This window comes from Nannospalax galili, unplaced genomic scaffold (genome assembly GCF_000622305.1).
Source record: "Nannospalax galili isolate Female #2095 unplaced genomic scaffold, S.galili_v1.0 scaffold2019, whole genome shotgun sequence".
Taxonomy (NCBI): domain Eukaryota; kingdom Metazoa; phylum Chordata; class Mammalia; order Rodentia; family Spalacidae; genus Nannospalax; species Nannospalax galili.
Window position 1 is genome coordinate 1,144,220 of NW_008342625.1, and position 18,804 is coordinate 1,163,023.

The 18,804-nt window shown below is 53.8% G+C and overlaps 1 protein-coding gene across 17 annotated transcripts in view; it reads right to left on the minus strand.

Moving 5' to 3' along the window:
- Positions 1–7,550: 7,550 nt before the first annotated feature.
- Rap1gap (RAP1 GTPase activating protein) overlaps positions 7,551–18,804 on the minus strand; it is a 66,743-nt gene continuing 55,489 nt past the window's right edge. For 5 of the 17 annotated variants that reach the window (XR_607457.1, XR_607456.1, XR_607450.1 and 2 more), the window contains 14 exons: positions 18,589–18,744; positions 18,193–18,264; positions 17,465–17,551; positions 17,033–17,170; positions 15,146–15,277; positions 12,783–12,860; positions 11,802–11,911; positions 11,646–11,675; positions 10,909–11,064; positions 9,429–9,552; positions 8,694–8,796; positions 8,295–8,429; positions 8,066–8,107; positions 7,551–7,750 (listed from right to left, as the gene is read on the minus strand). Coding sequence is in view for 7 of the 17 variants with exons in the window: in XM_008838623.2 (XP_008836845.1) it covers positions 8,314–8,429; positions 8,694–8,796; positions 9,429–9,552; positions 10,909–11,064; positions 11,646–11,675; positions 11,802–11,911; positions 12,783–12,860; positions 15,146–15,277; positions 17,033–17,170; positions 17,465–17,551; positions 18,193–18,264; positions 18,589–18,744 (1,302 nt within the window). In the remaining 10 variants the exon portion in view is untranslated. The remainder of the gene's footprint in view (positions 7,751–8,065; positions 8,108–8,294; positions 8,430–8,693; positions 8,797–9,428; positions 9,553–10,908; positions 11,065–11,645; positions 11,676–11,801; positions 11,912–12,782; positions 12,861–15,145; positions 15,278–17,032; positions 17,171–17,464; positions 17,552–18,192; positions 18,265–18,588; positions 18,745–18,804) is intronic. The other 12 variants (XM_008838629.2, XM_008838628.2, XM_029566192.1 and 9 more) reach the window with 10 other exon arrangements.

Genomic DNA, 18,804 nt, shown 5'->3' on the forward strand with positions numbered 1-18,804 from the left:
TCAGGAGAGAGAAGGCCAAGCTGCAGCAATTCCACCTTTTTCATAGTAGCATTAACTTTTCTTAAGTCTTGTAAAAAATCTCCATTTTCCATTAGCTCGTTTTTGTTTTACAAATATAGAAGTGTTCCAGGACTGTTAGAGGGCTCTAAATGCCCTTTATCTAATTGTTCTTGTATAAGGCCCTATAAATGAGGCAATTTATTACTAGAAATAGGCCATTGATCTACCCAGACAGGGTCATCAGTTATCCATTGAAGTTTTATGGGCTCAAATGGCAGAACAATGGCCTTTAGAATTGGGGGTGAGGCATAGGAGGATTATTAACAGCATAAGATTGTTTAGAGTTACAATCAGAAGTTTTGGTCCTGGCTGAGAGAGACACATGTAATTGTTCTAGCACCTCTCTTCCCCTGTGGTCATAAATGACTGAAAAGTTCCACGGACCCTGTCTTCCCACAGTAGGGGATGGAAGAACTGGAATGAGGAAATAGTTCCTCCTACCCCCAGGGAGGAGACACCCATTTTTGTGGGCCAATGTGATGGCCAGTCCCTGTGTCTAATAATTGATTGATCAGCCCCTATATCTAACAGACCCCTTATAGCAATTCCCCATACTATTAGGGTCATTGTAGGCTTAAGGTCAGATGTTACAGGGTGAGTTTGCAATGCCTGGAGGGGGGGCAGTTACTCCCACGGAGGCTGCTGATCTTCTTGGTTGTGGGGCTGAGGACTGCCCCATCTTTCGTTTAAAGTTCTGCTATTTTCGTTGAAATTAGAATGGCAATCTCTAGCCCAAAGGAAACCTTTTTGACATTTAGGGCATTTCTTATTTGGTTTGAGTTTCAAGACTGACAGTGATCAGGTATAGGCTCGTGATCCACGGAAGGGCATTGTCTCGCAAAGCGACCCATTTTTCCACATTTAAAACATGGATTTTAGCCGGGAGTGGTGGAGCAGGCCTTTAATCCCAGCACTCGGGAGGGAGAGGCAGGCAGATCTCTGTGAGTTTGAGGCCAGCCTGGTCTACATAGTGAGTTTCAGGCCAGCTGGGGCTACAGGGAGACCTTGTCTCAAAAGGACAGAAAAAAAATGGATCTTTCATTTGGGCAGTGAAACCTTCCACTAAAGGCAGTTGTCATTATGCTAGCCTATCCTGAAACCCTGCTAATGTCCTGAGTAGGCATCACCCAGGAAGACAAATCTTGACTTTTTACTGGAGCAATTGCTGCTTTACATTCTTGATTTAAGCCATCATAAGGAAGTTGTTTTATTAAAATCTGGGTGGCTTCTACATGAGGAGCCTTAGCCTCTACCTTAGCCTCTACCACTCACCAGACCCTAGCTAAGCAATCAGCCCATTGCTCCTGTGGCTTTTGTCTGAGGTTAGATAAGCTAGTTTGGGCCGTTTCACCATCTAGTGTGGATCTCCAGGTTCTTAAGGCACAGAGGCACACCTGATCAAAATATTGAGCTGGTAAAACCTTTGTGCCTAACCTTAGCATATTGGCCTTCTTTCTTACGCATGTCAGCTGTAATATCAACATTTGCTTGAGTATTTCTCACATCCTGCTCAGTGCATTCATCACAGTATTTAGACTTAAAAAGGAGCCACTGCCCCGGGGACAAAGCAGCCTGGGAAAGGTGTTTAAAATCCCAAGCAGTGACAAATTTACGGCTAAGCTGATCAAAGATTGCTTAAAAGGACCAGGCATACCATTTTCCATCACAGCCTTGTGTATAGCCATGAGCCTTTCAAAGCCAAAAGGACTGTTTGTTCTAAATTCAGGGTTGTCAGCTGCCATAGGGCTGGCTGGACTATTAACAGGAAAGAACTGAGGGGAATGATGTGGTAAGGAAGCTGAAGGTTCTCTAGAGAAAGTGTCTCCTGAAAGTAGATTTTGAAACACAGGTAGGAAAGATTCAGGGTCAGAAGCAGAGGGCGAGGTATAAGAAACATATGCTATGGGGGGTGCCAAGGAAGGAGAAGGAGAGGGGGAATAAATCCCAAAGTGTGGGGGGGGCAACTCCCCCTTTCTAATAGAATTAGAGGCAAGTGGTTGCTCAGCAGGAGAAAATCCCAGCGGCTGGGCCGCAGCAGAGGGAGAAGGCTCAGGTGGCTGGGCCGCAGAGGGAGGGGGTTTCTTCTGCTATTTGGAGACACTGGCAAAGAGCAGACCAGAGAGGGAAATAGAAGACAGGAACAGTCTTGTCCTGCCTTTGATAATGTTACACATTATCTCCTACTCTTTTCCAAGTTTCTAAGTCAATAGTTCCTATAACAGGACACCAAGGATTACACTCTATAGTAGTATCTAAAAAGGCCTTAATCTGAGTTTCCGTACATTTAATACCTCTAGACTTTAGCATGCACTTAAGAATAGATTGAAAGTGAGACCAGCCTTGAGAAAGCGAATTGCCCATAATTACGATTACCCCTCACCTGAGAGCCAGCCGTGACAAGGGGATCTGATCAGTCAAAGGGGGAGGATTGCTCTGACCTCGGCAAAGCAGAGGTCTGAGAGAGTCCCTGTATCAGGTGCCAGTTATTGAGACTCAGGTTTGCTTTGCTCATCAGGGAACCCTGCTTCGAAGGGGGGAGGGAGCAAAGAGACTGGATTGGCAACAGAGTAACAACTCAGGGACTTGTGCTTTCCTTCACAACAAGTCATTTATTACAAAATTCAGAGAGTTTTTATTCATTACAAGGAAATGGCAGGCACGTGGAGTTTGATATTTATATACAAACATTTAGGGTACAAAGAAACAGGACATATAGCCTTTTGGTTGGCACCAGCAGGATGCTTAAACTTTTACTCAAGGTTACCAATGCCTATCTGGTAATTATTGGCCACAATGCTTTATTTCTTAGCACTAAAAGAATGGTAAACTTTTAGCTTTTAGCTCAGTCAGTAAACCTATAACCTGGCCTAACCTCTTAGCTAATGATAGCTGAATTATTTGTTCAGGACAGGGAGATGAGCTAAGGGCTGTTGACCAAAATGCTTTCTCACAGAGCAAGGAGCCTAAACTTTTGACCTGGCCGCTTTTCTCTTGCTAGCCCTGCAGTGTTCTGCAAGACAGGGATATCAGAGCTGCTGTTTGCAGTGCCCTTCCCTTTAGCAGAGAACGTAGCCTGGACTTATCTCACCCTAGGGCATGCCATCCTGATTTCCTACACCCTACCATGTTCCCAAGGACTCACTCCACTGTAGAAAACACAGTGCCTCCATCACCAACTGATTCTCTAGAGTCCAATGCCCCTGGGAGGCCTCCCCCCATTCTCAGGGCCACTAGGACAGAGGTGCCAGATAAAACACAGGGTGTCCAGTTCACTGTGAATGTCAGGTAAACAGGAATCATTTTTGCTATAAGTATGTCTCAAATATTGCATGAGGTATACTTAAACTAAAAATGATTCCATGTTTACCTGACATTCAAATTTAACTAGGCACTGCATATTTCTGTTTGCTGTCTGCCAACCCTCACCCTGGAGCTCATTCCCCCTGCTGGCACCTGGCCTGGCCAGATGGCCTAGGTCGTTCCTGGACTTGGCCCCTGCATGCTGGTCCTGGCTCCTGTCAGGCCCAGGACTGCTGTCTTCAGTTCCAGGTGGACACCCCCTTCCACCTGGCCTGCACAGTGAAGGCTAAGACTGGCAGGTGTGCTGCATCCAGTCTCCTGAGGGATGGGCCTTGAGATGGACAGAGCCAAATCTGCAAAGGACAGACCCAGGAGTGTCAAAAATGGAGGCAAGGATATAGTGATGAAGGGGCATGGGGACCTAGCAGCAGAAGACAGGTGGAAAGGGCCCAGGAACCAAGACAGAAAGTTTAATGTGCCTGCTCAGAGCTGCAGCAGGGGAGGGCCCTGAGGGTTTCCTTGGGTTTGCCTGGGTGCATGGGGCAGAAAGAAGCCTGGACTCACAGACCTTGAGAGGAAGCTTGGGGTATCTAGCACTAGCAGGCAGGGGTGGGAGTCCAGTGGGAGCCCCTCCCAGGAGCACACATAGGAACATTCATGGCTTCCCAGAAGGGCCCATGGGGCAGCCAGAGAGGCTTTTAAAATTAGCCTTGCTAACCAGATCTGGTTATTTCAGGAGGCTCCGTCCTGGGTTGTCCCCTTGGTAGGGCAGGCGCAGGGAGGGAAGGAGGGCAGACCTCCACATTCCAGGGTCCCTGGCTGAGCACCCCCTGCGGCCTGAGCAGCAGAGAACATCCAGGTCCCAGTCCCCTGGCACTGGACCAGCCTGGGCCTGCAGCCACTTCTTTGGCAAAGTTGTCCCAGGGTTGGCCGTAGATGTCCAGGGACGCTCTAGCTATGGGGGGTGAGGTGGGATGGGGAGGGACACTCATTTTGGGTGTGGATTCTGCACCAGGCTCCATGCAAGGCACCTTAGCGGTATGATAGTCTGTTCAGCACTGGAGGCAGGGTTGTCCTGTATCACAGGTGACACTTGGACACCCCCCCGGCCCCGAGCTGGGGATGCCAGGCACCCTCACTGTCTCCTGTGGAAAAACTGCTCTTTCCACCACCAGGGTTATTTCCAGAGCCTCTTGCTTCCCGGAGCTGGTGCCCCCCACCCTAGCCCTAATTCCAGCCTCGGGTTGGTGTCCTGGCCCGCCCTCCCTACCTCAGAACCCAGAGCAGGCACAGAACTGGCACACAGACAAGAGAAACAGCCCTGGACACTTTGATCCCAGAGGCCAGATGTATCCTTAGCTTTCATGGGCCCCACCTTGGAGCTTTGGAGTGAGGGCTTGGGCTATACCAGAGACTCCTTCCTGAAATGAAGCCCAGCCAGGGCCTGTTCACCTGGTACTCACCTGCCTCTTCTCCAGCCAGCTCAGCTCTGGAATAAATCTGGGGGAGTGGGTGCACAGCTGAGTGAAGGGCTGTGGAAAGATAGTGACCCCAAAAGTCGGGTACTGAGGCCTATCATGCAGTCCCAAAGCCTCCAGTCTGCACTTCTGCGTGGGATCAACCCCAGGGACAGTGTCCTTTGGACACAGAGCCAACTACACCCTGAAGCATTACACTCTGAAGGTTTAGTCACAAGGATATTCAAGGTTATTCTTGTTCAGAATCAACTACCTCTGCCCCCCTGCCCCAACCCACATACCCCATTGTCTGAGCCCTCCAAAGCTCCAGCTGTACCAAGACACCACTCAATAAGTCTCATAGCAGGGACCTGCCAGCATCCTGACTGGGCAGAGGTGGGATTGGAGGCCCAGAGAGCCACACTCATTAGGGGAACAAACTTTGAGCCAGTGCCCAGGAATCTCTGTGCTGAATGCTATGGCTTTGAGCCTTAGACTGGTGAAGAACATGGGTGCTGACCTGCTGGGGGATGGGTGACTGAGGAGGAAGACCACTGAGCCAGGGCAGCCTGAAGCCAAACCCAGCTGGGCAGGGCTGGTTTTGGGCGTGAGTCATGGTCCCTGGGTGACCTGAGGTACCTGAGGGTCACAGAAGTACCCTGCCAGGCAAGGCATGGTATAGCCCAGAGAGCCCAGAGTGCCCTCAGCATTGTCCTGGAAAGAAGAGGGAAGTGAGGGAAGGGGTCCTAAGCTACCAGGGAGCACTACTTCCCCCTTAGAGTTCAACTGGATGTCTGCCTCTGAACCCAGTGTCCCAAGCATGAACCTGCTCTTCTTGTGGCCCTATCCCAGAAGAGCCCTTTCTTCCACCTGTTGCCTAGGCTGACTCCTAGGAGCCTCCCCTGTTCCCTCCTACCAGCTCCACAGTCCATCAAGCCCTCTATCCAGTCACTATGCCTGACATGGTCTTTCAGCTACCTTCTGTCCCCAGTATTTGCCTCCTTGACCCCTCCTCCCTCAGCCAATCAGGCCCACCCAGCCTCCAGCAGCAGCCACCATGCCTCTCTCTGTGTGTCTTCCCAACAACTGTCTGCATGGGCCTGGGATTCAAGGCCATGCGGCCTCTGACTACCTTCCATCTTCTTATCCCCTCTATCACCTTCCGGCCGTTTGGACCCTTCCCAGTTCAAAGCACGTTCCATCCTCCACACATTTGCACATGAAGGTCCCTCACTCAGGGACCCTCCTCTGCCGCGTTGGTCCACCCCAGCATTCTTTAGCCTGGTGGAGGTGGGGACTTTGACCTATTCATCCCTGCCCCTCTGGGTGATCTGCTGGTGCCCCCTGGTGGCCATATAAGGGAAACCATTGGGATTGGCTGACATGAGAAGGGGATGGGTTCCTTGAACATGCTGTGTGCCCTGTGACTGTGTGCAACAGCTCACTGAATGAGCACTCACAGACAGTCCCTGAGAAAGTCTTAGGTTCCTATTGCTCCAATTTTTTATGTGTATGAGTTTTATGTCTGCACGTGTGTTAGCGTACCCATGATGTACAGTGTCCATGGAGGACAGAAGAGGGCCTCAGATCCCCTGGAACTGGAGTTATAGATGGCTGTTAGCCACCATGTGGGTGCTGGGATTTGAACCCGGGTCTTCTGCAAGAACAGCCAGTGCTCTTAGCTTCTGAGCTGTCTCTCCAGCCCCCCCATTGCTCCTGTTTTACAGAATCAGCACTGGAGCTAAGGAGAGATGGTCCCAGGGCTGAACTGCAAAGCCACATTCTCTCTCAACAGAGAAGGGAACAAGAGGGGTGTGGGAGAGCAGGACCACAAGAAGGAAGCCTTAGCCAGTGTATTCACAGACCCTGTGGCTTGGTCTTGGAAGTGTCCCCAGACCCAGCAGCCCTGAAGAAGACAGGCCTGTTCTCTTTATCTTGGGTACTCTGACATCTGTCTGAACTGAGTCACAGCAGGGTTCACACAAAGCCAGGCTGGACTCCGGGTACAATAGCGATAAATAGAATTTATTTTGTACAACTGTTACTGACATACACATGGCCACAGGGCTTCCAAAGTGGGTGGTGGGACTGGAAGGCTGGCCTTGGTGTGGCACCTGAAGTGTGGACAGACACACACAAGGACATGGGCTCACAGCAGCTATGCCTGGCGGCCCCCTCCATAGCAATGGTTGACAGAGGATGACAAGGCCCGGATTCTAGGTCAGCTGAGACCCCCCTCAGCCAGGAGTGCCCAGGAGTGTGGAGTGGCAGGGTTAAGCTGGGTGCCAGGTGAGGAGCCAGGGAGGCCCCTCTCCCCAATGGGAACACTCAGCTATCAAATGGAGGCAGTTAAGGGTACCAGCACATCTGTGGTAAAGCTGGGGGGGGGGGTTCAGGTGGGGTGATGGGTACAGCAGCCCCAGCTCCTTAGTCCACGTGGGGCCTCGGGAAGCTGGTCGGCATGACAGGAGGTCCCTAGGTGGACGAAGACCCCTTCTGGGGCAGGTGCATGGAATCACAGTCTTCACACAATCTTGTCCATTTATAGCAGAGACACCCAGAGAAGGGAAATGCCTTGCCCACCCAGTGCTCATGCCACACACACTGCACCTGCTGCTTCCAAGGAGAGCTGTGGGCACTGAGTCCTAATTTTCCTCCCACCTTGACTCCAGAGGAGTACCCAGGGGTGACAGAGGCCCAGGTGGGAGCAAGCCAGGGCCACAGTCCCTGCCCAGACCCAGACCCCCAAGCCTGGGGGGCAGTAGCAGCAGACATCTGCTCCCAGCTCTGGATGGCTCCGCCCTGCGGAGACAGCCCAAATGGGTGGGCCAGGGGGATTGGAAGCAGGGGAACCAGGGGCTGGGGTGGCTATGGGGCAGAGCACCAGCCGCCTGGGTGAAGTGCAGCATCTCCTTGTGCTTCTGCGGCCTCATCTGCAGGGAGAGGGAGGTGAGAAGACTGAGAGAAGGGGACAGCAGCCTGGGAGGGCCAGGCACTGGCTCTCTCCAGCCCATGGGCATCCCCAGGTCTCTCTCTGCCCAGTGATTGGCCAGCCCCCTTTTGGCTCCATCAAGTTCCCCAACTCATGGGCAGAGGTGAGACAGTGCCCACTGCACAGATAGGGAAACTGAGGTCAAGAGGAACCAGTACCAGCCCAAGCCCCCAGCCACTGAGGCAGGGGATTCCATCTCTGCTCAGGGGCTCTCAGCCCCTCTTCACCCAGCAGGAGTGTGCAGGGGCTGACTGACCTGCTCAGTCTCACCTTCCAGGTAGGGTGGCAGCTAGCAGCCCTGTGGGGACAGACACCACAGAGGTAGAGACAGGACAGGTACAGTGAAGGGGCAGGGAAGCCAAAGTCACTGGATAAGCCCAAATCCTCCTGGCCTAGAGGGACATCCTGGCCATTGGAGGGTCCCCTAATCCTTGGGTTCTGGTCCCCAACCAACTAGACCCTCTCCCAGGGGACTGCCCTCATACCAGCTGGGGTGTGTGCTGCTCAGATGCTTCCAGTTGGATCTTGATCTCGGGACATGCAGGGTCCCCCGACTTGCCGGTGTCTGGGTGGGGTGACCGTGTGGGGCCTGGGAAGGGGGGCAGGAGGGAGCCACCTCACTGGCCGAGGGGAGGCACCAAGGAGACGCGGGCATTGATGGGCGGTCGGCACCAGGGCTCCCCCATCAGGTCCCTCCCTTAGGGACCCCCATGCTTAATTCACCTTCCTGCTACCCTTCATTGCCCTCTGAAAACCATCCATTTTCCCTGGACGACTGCCCCTGTGAGGGGCAGTCACATTACATCCCCATACCCTGGGGAATGTGCCTGGTCCCCACCCCTCTGTGCCCTGCCCTCTCCCACCCAGCAAGGCTGGCCTGGTACCTGGGGAGCTGCCCCCACTCGTGGTGCTCACGCTGTCATCCAGCCACGTGCTGTAGAGGAAGGAGTCCCGCTTATGGGGCGTTCCTGAGGACGACACGCTCTCCTGGGGAAGGGGGGAAGGTCAGCCCCGCCCACAGCCCCTACCCTATCCCCATTCCTCATTCACTCAACACACATCTCTGGATGTTCTCCTGGTCTGGGTCTCTGGGATGGATCAGGCCGGATCCCTGCCATCAAGGAACTTGAAAGTCTCAGAAGCCCCACCAGGCTGCGAAGGGCCCTGTCACTCTACACTAGAAGGTGGCTCCACTGTGTCTGCCCAGTTACAGGCCAGGCCAGGAGCATGTGCCCCCCTGGAGGTGTGTTGAAGAATGGCTAAGGGTAGAGTACAGACAAAGGGGAGGGTAAGTCAGTCCAGCCAGTAGAGGGGGCAGGGGAAGGCAGAAAGGGAGAAATGGCATGTGGGTAGAGGAAGCCTGGGACAGTAAGGGACTATAGAACTCAGAGTGTCTAAGGTGAGAGATGAGGAAGTAAGGGGTGCTGGGTCTTCAGAGGTCTCTGTGGGCAGCACTGGGGAGTCAGCACGGGAGGGATCTGCATCTCCTTTAAGTTGGGACACCCCACCTCCCAACATTTTGGCTACAGCCAGGCTTGTGCCTCTGCCCAAAGCACTCCAGAGACCTACGAACCCAGCATCACAGCTCTGTGGGGCCCATGACCCCTTGGGCATCTTACCAGGCCTGTGTCATCCCCGTCTACACCCTCTGTCTCCTCCACCACACTGGCAAAGCTGCTGGCGCTGGATGAGGAGCGGGAAAAGCCCTGCAGCACTTCTGCTCTCTGGGCGGCTGTCTCGGCTCTGCCACACACAGTGCCATTAGCCAGCAGCCCAGGCTGTGCCCCCATTCCCTGTCCCCCACCCTCCCCTGGGAGACTCATCCTGGAGCCAGCCAAGCATCTTGTGGCCCCAGTTCTAGCTCTTCGGGCCTCTGAGCCTCCCTGGACTCCCGGTGAAGTCCTACGACTGTCCTTCCTAATACATAGATCTAAACAGGTCCCTCCCCTGCCCAACACTCTCTCATGGCTCCCCTTTGCCCCCAGGGAAAGTCTAATGGCTTTGACCTGGTATCCAATAACACCTATGCTTAATGGTTCATCTAGTAAACATTCACTGGTATCCTGAGCTATTCTGTCATTTGGGGCCCATCTCACAGACATTGAGGCACAGGGAGGGTGGCATTCAATCCCAGGTAGAACAGGGGTTTGGACCCAGTATCCCCACAGCCATCTTTCTTAATTCCTCCACTCAGGCCTTTGTGTCTTCTGCCCAAAGTCCCACTCTTTCTCTCAAACTCCAAAAAGCAAATTTGTCTTTCAAAAATCAGCCACCTTAGGTCCTATATACCTGCTTCACCTGGTGCCTGTCCAATGGCCTAACTGTTGATGAATCCTCTTAACCCCTTATAGGATCCAGACCAATGGAGGAGTAACCTCCTCAGGCCTCCCTGCCTCCAGTCCAGCCCATGGTCAGCCTCACTCCACAGCACACAGCATGTGGAGTTTTGTTTGTTTTGAAATAGGGCTCACTATGTAGCCCTGGCTAACCTGGATCTTGCTTTGTAGACCAGGCCGGCCTTGAATTCACAGAGATCTGTCTGCCTCTCCTTCCCAAGTGCTGGAATTAAAGGTGTACACTACCATGCCAGGCATCCTCATTAATTCAAAGCTTTCACACAGCCTCCAAAGCCATGCACCAGTCTCTGGTCACTCTCTGACCTCATTCATGTCACCACCCAGTAGGCCCAGCCCAACTCACTCAGCTTCCATGTTACACTTCTTTCTACCCACCAGGCATGCCTTGAGGCCTTAGCACTTGCCAGCTCCTTACTTGGAACCCTCTTCTCTCTGCCAGGCCTAGCAGGGCTGGCTCAATTCTCAACTCTCAAGCCCAATGTCATTCACTGGAGAGGTCTTCTCTGAAGACCCACTAAGAATAGACTAACCCGTCATTCCTCCTTACACCCGTTTCCCTCCTCTCTCTGTCCAGACATGGGTTATTAGGCATTACACATGACAGCAGTTCCTGGTGGATGTGTACCCAGCGTGTGGCCATGTTGTACTCCAGAGTGCAGTCGGGGTGTGGCCCTCCCAAAGCGCTCAATGGAGACAAGAAGAATAAGCCCCTCTCCTTAGCCTGGTACGCCCAAAGCCCTACCTGTTCTTGGTTGTAGGCATCTCTGGGGAGCTCTGGGTAGAAGAGTTCTCTGATTTGGGCTCCTGTGAGACGTGTCCACTGTCTGGGGTCTTCTGGCCAGCCGGAGGGCTCTCCCTGTGGAGCACATGGAGGCAGCATGGGGACTCAGCACCGAGCCTGGCAGTGGGGGAGAGTGATGCCCAGGCTATGAGGGGCTATCATGGGCATGGTATAGCTTCAGGGGCCAATTCTGGCTGACATGGTCCCTGTGGGTTCTTGGCTAGCTGAACAGGAGACATCTCCAACAAGGCTAGGCAGCTCCCAACACCTCTTCTACAAGGGGGGAGTGTGAAGGTCTGTTGAGAAGGCTAAGGAAACCGGGACTTGGACACAGGAAAGGAATGTGCCCAGAGATGCCTACCCAGGAGTTATACCTGGACTTGGACTCAGGACTCATGATATTCTGATATCGGGTGGTATGAGGACCTGCTGACCCCCACTTCCTGTACGTTGCACTGAACCCTCACGACGCCCCAGGCCACTAGCTGTTTTCCCATCTCACTTTCTCCAGTTGGTGATGAGTCTCAGAGAGGTACATGACTTGCCAAGGCTGCTCAGCCACAGTGTAGGATTCACCCTCACAACCTCCTGTCTGCTTTCCTGGCTCAGCCCCACCCACAGGAACTCAAAGACCCCTCTCCCAGCTCTGTCCTTGCTGGTAGTTTGAACTGGGAAAGCCCCCGACCCCTTGGACCTACTGTGTCTTGATCTGCAAGGTGCCAGGGCAGCTGCTTAGTGAACAGAAGCGTTGCCTGTTAGGTGGTGGCTGTCACTGTAGGGGAATGAGAGGCGGGGGAGGGAAGGGCAGGGAAGGCACCCTCACAGACCAGATGTCCTCCCTCCTGCTCACCCACCTCTTCTCCTGCACCTCCTGGATGTTCTCAATGCCAATGGCGCTACTGCGGCGAGAGCCAAATGGGCCTGACTTCTTCCTTGTGGGGCTCTTCCCAGGGACAATCAGGGACTGTGGGGAGAGGCCCCAACTCAGTGTCCACCTGCCCTGTGAGCCCCAGTGCCCCCCACCTCCCCTTGGGGCCCTGCCACCGCGCCTTGAAGCTGACAGATGATGAGCAAGAGAAGAGGAAAGAAAATGTGCATTCTGCAGGGCTGCCTGATGAATGGACAGGCCCAGAGAGGGTCAGCGCTGCTCCAGAGAACACACAGCAGGGCTATGCTGGACCTTAGTCCAGGAGAAGGGCAGGAGGTAGTCACAGGGGTCAGGAAGAAGGAGGACAAGTCCATGGGTGGCCACCCCTCTCACCCCTGGGCCTCATGGGAACTGAAGCCTAGAGAAAGCAAAGCAGCAACCCCAGCCCCTGCCCAGCTACCTGCACCCTCAGACCTTCAGACTAGCTGGGGAGGCTCTGTCCACAGTGGGCACATCCCCTTCACACACACCATGGTGGGATGCCTGGGACCAGAAGCATGGGGAGGCAGAAGTAGGCCTCCTAGAGGCATGGAGGGAGGGACAGGATCTGCAGGCAGTTCATGGTGCCGTGGGGAGGGGACGCAGGGAGAGGGGAGAATGGTGCTTCATGCAGAACCAGCAATATTGGGGGACGTGCAGCTGGGCAGAGGGTCTTTGAGTACCAGATCCCGGCAAGGACCCAGCCAGGGTTCCAGGGGTCAGGAGAGGGCCAGAGACCTCTAGTGAGGGTTGGGATCCTCTGGCCCAGGTCCCAGTGCCATCAGAGCTATGGCACTCTGCCCTGCACACCCTTGGGTCTGTCCCGGGAAGGGGGCAACGTCCCCAATATGGCCTCCGTCCTGAGAGCGAGCAGAGAGCAGTGCGTGCAGGCAGCTCCAGAGCCGCAGCCTGCAGACAGGACGACAACCTCTTCCACAGCTCCTATGCCTAAGGCGCTGCCCCGGCGTCCGAATCTACTCGCGCTTTTCCCGGGAATAAGCAATGACTGGCGAGCAGTAGAGGGTGGGGCAGAGAGGGACAGTCAGAGACAGACAGAAGGAAGGGGTACAGAGAAAAGGGGAAAGAGAGAAACAAAGGAGAGAATGGGATGGAAAAGGAGAAGTGTGGAAGGCGCACAGAGCGGAGGCAGTGACCATAGTTACGCAGAGGGTGAGCGAGGGGGAGGAGAGAAACCAAGTGACAGCAGGACACAGATGGGCCCAGAGTGTGAAGTTTGGAAGGTAGAAAGAAAGGGGGTCAAGAAAGCAAGAGGAAGCAATGAGAAGAGGAGAGGTGAGCAAGCAGGTGGGGTAAGAGGAGGAAAGAGAGATGGGCAAGGCAGAAAAAGATGAGGTAACAAAAGAGTGTAAGAAAAGGAGGCCACATGGAGAGAGAGAGAGAGAGAGAGAGAGAGAGAGAGAGAGAGAGAGACAGAGAGAGAGAGAGAGAGAGATAGTTGTGCAAAAACAAAAAAAGAAATGGGTCTGGTTACTGCCATGGTGGGTGCTGCTGGCCTGGCCCTGACCCCGGGGCCCCTCCACAGCCACCCACAGGAGGCTGGGCCACTCCATAGGGAGGAAGGGAGTGACTGAGAATGTGAGCTAGGGGGGAAGTTGAGTCAGCTCCTAGACAACAATGGACTTGGTGACCACTGGACAGCAGAGGCCTCACCTTGCTCCCCTGGCCAGACCAGACCACACGAGAGATGGTGGGGGTGGGGAGACTCCTGCCACATGACACAGCCTCATAGCACTAAGCACAGGCCTTGGCATGCAGCAGATAGTAAAAGAAAGATGGGTGGGTAGGTGGGTGAATGGATGGATGAATAGATGAATGGGTGGATGCATGCATGATTGGATGAGTAGATGAATGGGTAATGTGTGGGTGGATGGATGGATGAATGGATTATGGATGGATGGATGGTAGATGAATGAATGGATAGATGTATGATTGTGGGTATAGATGAGTGGGTGGTGGATAAACGGATGGATGAGTGGATGGATGGATGGATGGATGAGTATATGAAAGGCCAGATGGATGCATGCATGATTGGGTGAGTAGATGAATGGGTGAGTGTGGATGGATGGATGCATGCATGGATGGATAGATGAGTAGATGAATGAGTGGGTGCATGGATAGATGAATGGATGGATGCATGGATAGCTAAAAGAGTAGATGAGTGGGTAGATGGGTAGGTGGGTGGATGAACAGATGGGTAGATGGACAGATGGATGGATAGTTGGATGAGTAGTAGATGAGTGTATGCGTGGATGGATAGATAGGGTGGATGGGTGAATGGATAGATGGATGGTTGGATGGATGGGTAGATGAGTGGACGAGTGAATGGATGCACAGATGGATAGATGGATGTATGAGTGAGTAGTTTAGTGGGTGGATGTGAGGGTGAATGGGTGGGGCAGAGCAATGGGTGCAGTGCTTGATGTAGCCACTAGGTGGTGCAAAGCAGCTGAATCATGTAGGCCTACTGAACTCTGCCTACTGAACTCACTGAGTGTGGTAGGCAGACTCCCACAGGGCCTGGTAGACAAGTCAGTAAGCATACAGAAGGGGTTCAGTCAGGAGAAGCCCACACAGCAGCCCAGTTTCAGACACACTGTGCCATACAGGAAATGTCCATATAGCAACACGCTTCCTAACAGACAGCAGATGTCCCTGGATTATCAGGGTTTAACACACAGTAGATGTGTACAGAGTTGATGCCCACATAGCAGTCCATTTCCTGACACACAGTAGGTGCTCAAACAGCAGTCCAGGGTTAAGCATATAGTAGGTGCTTATATCCACACAGCAGTCCATTTCCTGACACACAGTAGGTGATCACACAGCAGTCAAAGGTTGGGCACACAGTAGGTGCTCACAAGAACTCAGGACAAAGTGCCATGTCCACACAGCAGCCCAGGTCCTGGCATACAATGGATGCCCACAGCCTGACATATAGAGGAGCATCTGGAAACCCAAAGCTTGAACATAGATGCCCACAAAACAGCCCAGTTCCCAGCACACAACAGACAGCAGGTATTTGGTAAGGAATGTGACACAGAGGCTACAAGAAGTCATACCCAAATAAAGGGCCAGGAGGGCTGGGAAAGGGATTGAAGGATCCCAGTACCCTGGTGGCCTGACTGGACCATGTGACCATGGAAAGCAGGAGCTACAGTGAGTCCAGCAGCCAGGGTGGGTACATGGACATCAGGGCACTGATGCAAGGCCTTAGGAGGCAAGAGCACCAAGGGTCCCGGGGGAAGGGCTTGGGAAGTGGGGGACACTCACTATTCCAGCTGCCTTGGCCAGATCGGGGTTGTTGGGGGTGAAACTCCCACTGTGGCTGGTAGACACAGTGTTGGGCTTCTTGTTGCTTAGTCCCATGGCGTCCATGGACTGGCTACGGCTCCGGATGACCCGCTGTGGGGGTTGGAGTAAGGATGGAGGAGACATTGGCTTCCTGAGGCCTCTCAACCTTGAGGAACCCCAGAGGCCCAGGAATCTTGTCCCTCCCCACTAATACCACTCTGGGTGACCCTAGGAGGTCTCACTCCCTTGTGAGGCATCAGTTTCCCTACATGACACAGAAGAGGCAGGTATCATAGGCCTAAGGATATCATAGCCTTGGATGCCTCACCACCTTGCTGTGTGGCCTTGGGCATGTACCTTCATCTCTCTGAGCTGCTAGCCATATGGGCTGTGTGCTGTACCTCATATGGATGTTGTAAGGATGGCAGGCAATGGTGAGTATTCACATGGGACATGTGTGTTCATAGAGAGTCCTCCAGGAATCTTGTATGTACATCTATGAGTTCCCTTTCTTTCCCCTCTTTCCTGCCATCTCTAGGCCAAATGCTTCCTCAGGAACCAGGCCCTGGACACTTACTCTGCCATCCAAGGAGGGACTGCCATACTCACCTAACCTCAGAGGAAATTGAGGCTGAGGTGAGCCTGGAGCCATAGGCCAAATCCTACATCTTCCCGGCAGACCCTGATGCCTCAGAGACACCCTTTGGCTTAATCCAGGATGCCACGTGGCACCAACCAGATATGAGGCCCCTGAAGCCCCCACTAAAGACAGCACTACAGACCTGTGTTCAGGCCATGGGCCAGAGCTCTCTATACCTCTTTCTTGATGTCCATTGTGGGCCACTGGACTAATCCCCCTATATAAACAAACCCACTGCTACACTGTGGCTGAGGCCGTCTATTGTGGGTGAACGATCAGAACAGAACATCTACTACCTGGGGCCCTGCAGCTGGGTGAGTCCAGGCCCCAACTAAGGGGAGGCAGAATTCTTCCTCCTCTGCCTATCCCTGGACTGTCCCTTGCTTGGGCAGACAGGCAGGCAAAGGCAGTTTTGCATCCATATTGCACTAATGTAACTGCTTTGCAAATAACTCTGAAACACTTGTACGAGGTAAGCTACCATGATCCCCATTACTCTGCTCAACAGATAAAGAAACTGTGGTTCAGAGAATGCCCAACCTGATCACTGGCAGACCTGGGATGTAAACCCAGGGAGTCTGTGCTCTTAGCTAAATTACAAAGTGGCAGAGGCAGACCCTCACTACTGCACCTCTGTTTCTTCCCCTTCGTCAGGACAGGCCACCTCCTCTCTTCTCTGCCTGCCAACCTGAGAGTCACAGTCCATGGCACCAGCAGTCCCTTGCTGCCACCTGGGAGACTCCAACCTTTGGTGTAATTCCCAGGTGGACCCTCTCCTGAGCCTAGGCACCCCCTCCAGAGAGTTTGTCCTCCTCCCCTGTCCAGAGCCTCTTCTGTATGCCTCTCCCTGGTTCAAACAACCCCAAACACAAACCACATTTCCAAGGCTAAAGTACCTAAAAGCTTGTGTCCACCAAGCCGTGTCCCCAACCCTAGGCACATTTCCACAATGAGACTATGACCCCCCACAGCCAGACCCCACCTCTCACCACATCACCAGGACTAAGACCATCAGCTCTGCCATGCCTCCTTGGCTGAACCATAAGCCATACCTCAGGCCCCACTTCTAGTCACATCCCCAGGCCTGGCCTCTAGCCATACCTCCAGAACCAAGACCTTGAGCCCTGGCCCAAACTCTACACACAACTGAGTTATCACACTCCATGTCCTTTAGGCCCAACCCACCCAAGTCCCATCCTGCCAGGGTAGACCCCTGGGCCATTCACCTTGAAAGACTCAAAGAAGCCGCCACCACCACCGCCGTTCTCCATCTTGTCTTCATCACCACCCAGGCCCATCATGGACTGGCTGTGGATGTGGAGTTCTTCATAGAGTGTTTCCAGAAGGGCAGCTCTGGTCCGCTCCTATGGGCCAGCCACCAGAGGAGACCCCAGAGATCAGCCCTTGGACCCACAATTTGAATCCTGGCACACTTTCCGCAAGTAGGGCATGGGCGCCCCTGGGAGCCTGCACTGGCTTCCCTGCAGCCACTCTGTCGGTCAAGAGGAACCCAGGGTTCCTCATGGTTACTCTAAGACCAGTTTCACATCCTCACTGCCTAGCTCTGCTTCCAGTCCTGGCTTCCTGTATGGTGCCGTCCACCTCCCAGTCCTCCTGGGTACTCCCCACTGCTTCCTCTCCCTCCAGCCCATGCTTACCTCCAGCTTGGCAAACTTCTCAGCTTTGTAGCAAGCATACTCGGCATTGATCAGCTTCGTCAGCAGAAATTCCTGAAACTCAGGCCCCTGGGAGCACCCAGGGTGGAAGAGATGAGAAAGGTTGGACAAACACTGGAGCAAGGAGCTGAGCTGGGTGAGAAGGGCTGGAACTCCTGGGCTGTGCCCTGCTGGGGCCTGGGGTCCCAGGCCTCACCCATACCAGGGCTTCTCCTGGGGCTCCATTCTCTAGCCAGGCACCTGTACCCCTGATGGCCACCCCCACCCCCCACGAGGAAGGCAAAGCCTGCAGGTGTTGGGGTATTGGGCTCTGGGATGCCATCTCCTACCACCTGGGTCAAAGCAGAACATGCAGGGAGGGGGAGGCACATGTGGCTACTGAGAGTCTGGGAGGGATATGTGCCCCTCCCCAAACATTTCAGAGGAAAGACTAACTGCCAAAGAGAGGAGAAATGAAAGGCCACAGTCAGCTCGGGAAAATGTAGAACAGTCCTGCAGTCTCTTTTGTGACCTTGTAAAATAAGTCACAGCATTGAGCAAGACAAAAAGAAAGAGAAAAGCCAGGCCCCAGCTACACTGCTACACGGTTAGGAAGCCCGGTCCCCAGTACGTGGCAGGGCTTCAGGTCCTCCTGAGAAAGGACTGGGAACCCTCAGCCCTCTTCCACTTAGTCCTGCTCTGCCAACAGAGGAAGGAGGACTACCTCTTACCTTCCTGAACACAGCAGGGTCCGGGAGCGGGGGCCCAAAGAAGGGCACATCATCTCTTGCAGTGACTGAGACCTGAAAGGAAAAACAGCTGTCTCTGTGGGGTCCAGGGCCTACTCTCCCCAATAGCAGCCTGAAACCCTTAAATCAACTCCCATATGGTGGGTTTGGGGAGGCTCTGGGACTGCTGAGTGGAGGGACCTTTCAACCCAAAATTTCAGATCCCCCAGCCTCTGCCCTAAGTTTGCAAGGTAGGGCTGGTGGGGGACCGTCCTCATGGTAGAGGGTAAGTGGCCTCTATGAGGAAATGAGAGTCTTCCCTCCTCAGAGGCCCCCATAAGCCTCCACTTACATCAGAGGCATCAGAGGCAGAACCCTGGGAGACCCTGGCTCACCCACCTTGTAGAGGGGGCCATCGGGGCCACCCCCCTCAGCCTGCACCACCACGTAGGCGTGCAGGAAGTTGGATGCGATCATGTCAGGCACGAAGGGTGTGTTCTCATCCTGGAAGACCACAGCCACAATGTCGTTCCCAATATGCCGCTTCCGCTGCAACTGAGCACAGGGCCACGGGCCTTCACAGCCTGGCCATGTGGGGCAGGGGTGCCCACAGGG